This window comes from Rutidosis leptorrhynchoides, chromosome 3, assembly GCF_046630445.1.
Source record: "Rutidosis leptorrhynchoides isolate AG116_Rl617_1_P2 chromosome 3, CSIRO_AGI_Rlap_v1, whole genome shotgun sequence".
In the NCBI taxonomy this organism is placed as follows: Eukaryota; Viridiplantae; Streptophyta; class Magnoliopsida; order Asterales; family Asteraceae; genus Rutidosis; species Rutidosis leptorrhynchoides.
In genome coordinates, this window is record NC_092335.1 from 25,357,690 (window position 1) to 25,364,706 (window position 7,017).

The 7,017-nt window shown below is 34.3% G+C and overlaps 1 protein-coding gene across 1 annotated transcript; it reads right to left on the minus strand.

Annotated features, from left to right (window-relative positions):
• Positions 1–421: 421 nt before the first annotated feature.
• LOC139895866 (protein INVOLVED IN DE NOVO 2-like) lies at positions 422–3,821 on the minus strand. The gene is made up of 7 exons (XM_071878415.1): positions 3,631–3,821; positions 2,224–3,158; positions 1,956–2,137; positions 1,696–1,785; positions 1,316–1,600; positions 1,036–1,248; positions 422–946 (listed from the first exon to the last, which is right to left on the minus strand). Exons 2-7 carry the CDS (start codon positions 3,137–3,139, stop codon positions 713–715), a joined length of 1,920 nt encoding a protein of 639 aa, XP_071734516.1. The 5' UTR covers positions 3,140–3,158; positions 3,631–3,821; the 3' UTR covers positions 422–712.
• Positions 3,822–7,017: the final 3,196 nt, after the last annotated feature.

Genomic DNA, 7,017 nt, shown 5'->3' on the forward strand with positions numbered 1-7,017 from the left:
AAACTACTATCAATTTAAATATCGAGGCATTTTATTGTACGTGATACTAAATTATTGTAGCATATGAGCAGATGACAAAACATCAATAACAATTAACTTGCTCAAAACGTGTTTCCGAGCAAAGCCACGCACAATTCACATGAATTAAGCCACGCACAATTCACATGAATTACGCGAAATAACATTATGATTTAGTTCATAATAGTTTGGTTTTCTCCAACAAGATGGAAATCTTAGGTTTTAAACGGGCTGTCATAACCTTATCGATTAAGGCATTTTAGTAATATCCTGTGAACCTATTAAGTAATTCCGACAGGCATTGATATCTACCCACAACATGATTATGTTTTTCTCAGTTAGGGCTGCTAGAACCAAACAGGCCTACTGTTTTGGATCAATGATTGAGTATAATAAGTGAAAGTGATACAATTACCAGCCCATTACATAACTGATAACACACTGACACTAGGGTCCATGGCTGCAAGGACCAGGCCATTGCCCGGTTCAGACCAGGTGTACGTCTACATCATAAAACATATAAGTCAAGCCCCCAACAATTATTACAATATCAAGGTGTTAGATCAAACCTTGTTGGAGAGTCATCCTCATAAACAGTCCTAATATTACCTACTACGAATCTGAATACCATCTTTATTACACAACCATCATACCTCGAAAGAAACACAGTAGTTTTCAACATTCATTCTGATCGTCACATGATACGCCTGCGTTTTTGAACATCCCACATGTTCAACAGAGATGAAACGCCTTCCTTCAAAGTAGCTTTCCTCCCTTCAGTAAAGTTCCACAACTCAGTTATAATGTATCTTCCACTTGGATTGTAATCATTGATCTCCATTAAAGCAGCCGCCACAGCTTTATACACATCTTCTCCATAATCTCTCTTTAAACCTTTCAGTTTTTCATCGTTTTCATCGATAATTTCCTGCATCCATAATATAAAACTTAAGTTATTATTATGTTCTTTTCCACATGTAACAGTACAAGATTCCAACTTATTTGTAAAGCATGCACCTTTGACTTTCCATTATCATCAGTTATGACTTTAATTGGATGCCAACTTGGATCTCGAAGGTATTCTTCCCACAATGAACACATTTCTGAAGCTCGGTCTTCTGCATCCATGTCACCATATTTCCTTTTCATTGCATCGAGAAATGGTTTATTCTCAAGCTCTCCCATCCTCTTGACACCAATATGTGCAGTTTTTGAGAAATCCTTAAAGCCCTACGAGATTATGATAAAGTATTATGATACCTTTACGTGGTGCACAATCATATAAAAAGATACTTACTTCGACTAATTCTTTACGTGCATCCTGCAGTTCATCGTTGCTTTTGCGTTCCTGAACAACGAGAGTTTGGTTTAAGCTTTCCAAATCTTCAAGCTCTTCCTCTCGTTCCCTCAAATTCTTGTGTATCTCTTCAACCTTTTTCAGGACCTCCTTATCATCATCTCCAATATGCTTCATAACATTTAATTGACCCTTCAAACGTTCTATCTCAAGCTCTGCTGCTTGTTTCGCGTCCAGTTGTTTCTCGAGTAGTATAATCTTCTTGTGCAGATCCTCCTTTTCTTTCTACAGTTAATTTTCGTACACCAACAACACATCATCTCAACACGAAAAACGATCTAATCAAGATTTAACAAGATTCAAAAATGTTAAACACAAACCTTTTGATCTTCAGCAAGTTTCATCACACTTTGATCAGCTTTCCTTTGTTCATCAGACGCCATCTCAAGCAAACTATTTTTTACAGCATTCTATCACAAGAGTAGAGAAACCATTAGTTGACTGTACCAATTATGTTCATTAGAAATTGTAGTGTAAAACAGATAAGACCAAAAAAAATAAAAAAAATAGTGACATCAGCAATGACAATATTCTTGTAATATGTATGCCTTTTTTTTCAGTTTGATGTATTGTTAGTTACCTCTTCAAGTTCTTCAGAGAGCTTTTTCCTTTGATTTTCATTTACAACTTCACGTTTCTCCAACTCATGCCCCCGAAGCTCAAGTTCTCTCTTTTGGTTTTCAAGCTGCTGTTTAATCTTCTCGTGATCATTAAAGATTCTTTGAAAATGCTCTCGTGCACTGACCTGAATTTTCTTTATTTCTAATCAATGAAACCAAGTTAGTAAATAATGTACCAAGTATCTGCAAATGAATACAAATAAAGAACTTGAAAAAAACAACAAGAACCTTCATTATAAGATTGATGAAGCATATCTTTTTCAGCCATTAACTTGCTGAGTGAATTTTCAGTCTCAACAAATTTGCTCTCCATTTCTTCCAAGTTTCTTTTCTTAGATTCAATTACACTTGTCAAATTAGACACGAGTGTATTGGCCTTGCGATCTTCTTCTGCCATGATATCTGACACAGTCCTTAAATCACCAATCTTGCGCAAATGCTCTCCGATTATATTAAGTGCATTGAAATCATCAGCACGAGCCACCCAACCATAAATAAACTTCGGATCATTATTAACTTTCCAATCCCTTTTTCCACGATGATCAGCCTCATAAGCCTTCTCAAATGACATGGCATTATTAAAACCATCCCAACCTTTATTAAATTCAACGACAGCAGTTCCAGAATGCCCTTTAAAATTCCACAAAGGAATAACCCTAGTTGGGTTAAAACCTCTTGCAGTTAAATTGTCCCTCATGTCTGAACCACTTTTTCCAACATAACGACCGTCTTTCATTTCAACAGGTAGATTGACAACAATACCCTTCCATGGCCAAACAAACATCTCATCACCATCATGATCCGCAAGGCGATCAACTTCCTCTTTAGGTTTTGATGGTCCAGAGGTTCCAGCTATATCTTTTTCAAGAAACTTAACAAGTGCAAGATGATTTGCTTTGTCTTTTGGATTTCTTTTTTGCGAGTCGCTTTTCCCTACCATCGTAGCATGCTGTAATAGTTCCTTGTACTGAAAATCACGTTTCTTCTTGTTACGACAGTATGGGCAAGTAAATACTCCTTCGGATAACTTGACCTCGTGTTTTCCACTTTTTAACTCTTCATACGATTCATCCACAAATTCCTCCACATCGGAATCACCTCCATCAGTGTCTTCTCCAGAGCTTTGATTCATATAATCATCCATTTTTCTTGAGCACAGAACACTAATAACAAAGAAAATAATTTAAAATTTAACATGTATAATTTGTTTTTACCATTACCAGAAATAAGCACATGCAAGACAGAAACAATACAGAAGCTTCTTCCTAAGCATCAAAACATCGTTTTCCTTTATATTTCTACGAAAATATGCATTTATTAGAACCAAAAAAAAAAAAAAAAACTCTAAGTTGCATTTGAGTTGTAGAGCTTGCTCTATAAAAATATTTAAAGTAGCAACACAAATTGAATTACTGTTACATCTGGCGGCTATGAAAAGTAAATCCTTCGTCGTATTTGCACTTACAGTCCATACTCATAAACCCTAACTTTTAAACATCCAATTGCAAAACAAACTGAGCAATTCAATTTTTGTATGACATTGACAACGAAACATACATTTCACAAAATACACATAATGCATATACAAAATGAAGCGATACAGTATTACTAAGAATAGGAGCTTAGTGCGCGTACCTGCAGTGGTTGGCGCGTGCGGTAACAACAAGCGATCGAGAGAAAGAGAGAATTAACGACAAATTTGTGTAGATTTGGGGATTATAACGCCATGGGAGAGAATTGAATGACAAACCCCAAAAAGGTGAAGTTAGGGCTTTTAATTTTAGGGAATAAACAAGAGCAGAGTGAAGCGGTGTGGAATGGTGGATCAATATCAATATCAATATCAATATGGAAAGTAAAAGATACGAGAAGTCCAATACACAAATTTTTAAGTAAAAATGTGAGTTTTAGGAATACTAAGTTTGTAGTTATCCGCTCATTATCCGCTCATTACCAGTAGTTACCCGTAGTGAACCATAGGCACGGCTTAGTTACCCGCATTAGTTACTCGCACTCACCATGGATTTAATGGAAGAGTTTTGGTTAGTTATAGGAATTGTGGGTCTCAGTGGCTTTTTATTGTTGAACTTGATGCTTTATGGCTTGTACGTTGTATATCAAGAGGAGTATTGTTTTAGCCATGATAGAGAGTGTTTAGTTATGAGTTAGTTATAGGATATTAGTGTTGATGTGGCGCTGATGTGAAAGGTTAAGAAGATGAATAGTTTAGTTACGATAGGGAGTGACCTAACTAGAAAAAAATTCGACCGCGCGTTGCTGCGGTTGTATTCAACGTGCGGTCAAATATGGATATATGTTAGCTTTTTTTTAGAAGTGTCCCGACGTAGTTAGTTTTGTTTTGTTGATAAAATTATTTCGAGTCGGACAGCGGTAGCGAAAAATTTTAACTCGCAGTGAGCATGAAGATACGGGTTGTCGTTGTGTTTAGCGTTTTTTTTTAAAAAGTGTCCGTTTTGAACGTACTTTTTATCGTTTTGTTCATAAAATTATTTCGAGTAAGACAGTGCTATCGAAAAATTTTAACTCGCTGCGAGCGGGAAGATATGGGTTGTCGTTGTGTTTAGCGTTTTTTAAAAAGTGTCCGTTTCGAATGTAGTTAGTTTCGTTTTGTTCACAAAATATTTCAAGTTTAACAGTGCCGGCGAAAAAATTTAACTCGAGGCGAGCGGGAAGATACGAGCTGTCGTTGTGTTTAGCGTTTTTTAAGAAGTGTCCGATTCGAACGTAATTTATATCGTTTTGTTCATAAAATTATTTCGAGTAAGACGTTGTCGTCGAGTAAATTTAACTCGCGGCGAGCGGAAAGATACGGGCTGTCGTTATGTTTAACTTTTTTTAAAAAGTGTCCGTTTTGAATGTAGTTAGTTTCGTTTTTTCACAAAAATATTTCGAGTTTAACGGTGTGGTCGGTGAAATTTAACTCAGAGCGAGGAGGAATATAGGGGATGTCGAAGTGTTTGGGTGGAGTATTTATTTTAATTTAGGGAATTGACGTTTTACCCCCTGGAGTTCAGGGTGTTTTTCGTAAGTTGGTTATAGTGAGGGGGGATTTTTTTCATTTTTTGGGGGGAAATTCGGGGCAATGTCGTTTTGACCAAAAATTGGGTAGGGGAGGGGACAAAACGACCAAAAGTGGCATGTATTTTAGTATATAGGGTAAAAATAATAATTATAATCATAATCATAATAATAATAACAACAATAATAATAATAATTATTATTATCATTATTATTATTATTATTATTATTATTATTATAACAATAATAATAATAATAATAATAATAATAATAATAATATAGTGAGTTGAATTTATATTATTAGTGTAAGTATTATTAAGGATAAAATAAACAATTATGTGTACATGGATCAAAAAGTAGCATGTGAGAATCACTTTCAATTTTAGAAAAAACATCACTAGTGTTTCATTATTATATTATACAGTCATATAAAAGTATAATTGTAGAGATTTTTGTTGGGATTAAAATAAGATAGACAAATGTCAAATGTCAAATTATTCATTATATTCAAAACAAATTTAATTGAATTATTATGTGAAATACTTGATAAAAGGTATTAAACGATGATAAATTAAAGTGTTAACTAGCATTTAATAATCATTTATCATCATTTATCATCATTTATTTTATCTCTATAAATCTCATTACTAAATCCGACACGTGTCACCTCCAGATTCATCCTCAACAAATCCTTTTTCCTCGTAATTTTGAATTAAAAAAATTTATTAGTTTTGTATAGCTGACGCGTGTCCCCTTAAATCAAGGATTAGGGGGCGGTTTCAGAGTTTCTTTCATAGCGTCTTCCTCACTCCTCAAACCCTAATTTTCAATCTTCCATCGCGTTGTTATACGATTAATCCAGAATCGATTAATTTCCAATCTTCCACGGGCTCATAATTCAATTTCCAATCTTCCAGAATCGATTTACATCGCGTTGTTATACGATTTCATTATAATCCAATCCGTCAAAAACACCGTCATCGTCACCGTCTACTGCCCAAGCGCCTTCCCTTTCTCCGCCTTCTCCGCCTGTTACCTACTCCGTCACAATCACCGTCATCGAATCTGCCGTCGATTTATCAGGTAAAGTTTTGACAAGACTGTAATCAATTTTAGTAATTTGTATTCTGATTTGAGTTGTTATTGGTTAGATTTTTTTTTTTTTTGGATATATGACTAGACTGTAATTTTGGGATTTGTTTACTTTTCTCAATTATTGGTGCTTTTTGGTTTAAACTTGATGTTTTTATAATTGTTTTATTTGTTTCAATTTTAAGAAAGTGGTTAGTAATTCTTTTATGATTGTTTTCTTTGTACAGCTTAAGCTTCGATATATATAAAGTCAGTTTGCATCTCAAGATTCATTTTTCGTTTAAGTTAGGGATGTTTGTACTATATGAAAATGATTTAAATGGAAGAAAATTATTTGTAACGTTTGGTAAGTTCTCTTCATTTATGGTTATTTGCTTCTTCTAATACAGTTTTGGCATTAAGGGTGATTACTAGGGTAGATAGTAATCATAGTATACACCTGCTTCAAATGGGTGAACAAAGGAGTTTCAAATGGGTGAATAAAGGTATGTTTCATCTCTTAGGTTATGTGTTTTTCAAATTTCGCACATAACGTGTTCGAGGATATGTCATATAGAATGAAATTGATAGTGTTACTAATTACTATTTTTCAAATTTTGTAGTATTAATATCTTTTTTAATCTATGAAAAATGTTGGATACATCGTTAGCCTTTGGATTGAAGTTGACTAACTAGAGAATAATCTTTTGCATTCTTTAAGAAAAGGATACTTAACCAATTGCTTTGTTAGTTGATACTTGCAACAATAACATATGGTGTTATAACAAGTAATCGGTTTAGCCTGCTGCAAGTAAATTTGTTTTTTATGAAACAAGCAGGTTAAATGGTTGCAGCAGATAATCTTGAAATAGAACTTGAAAGAGTAGACATTCAAGTGTTTTGAGTATTCTT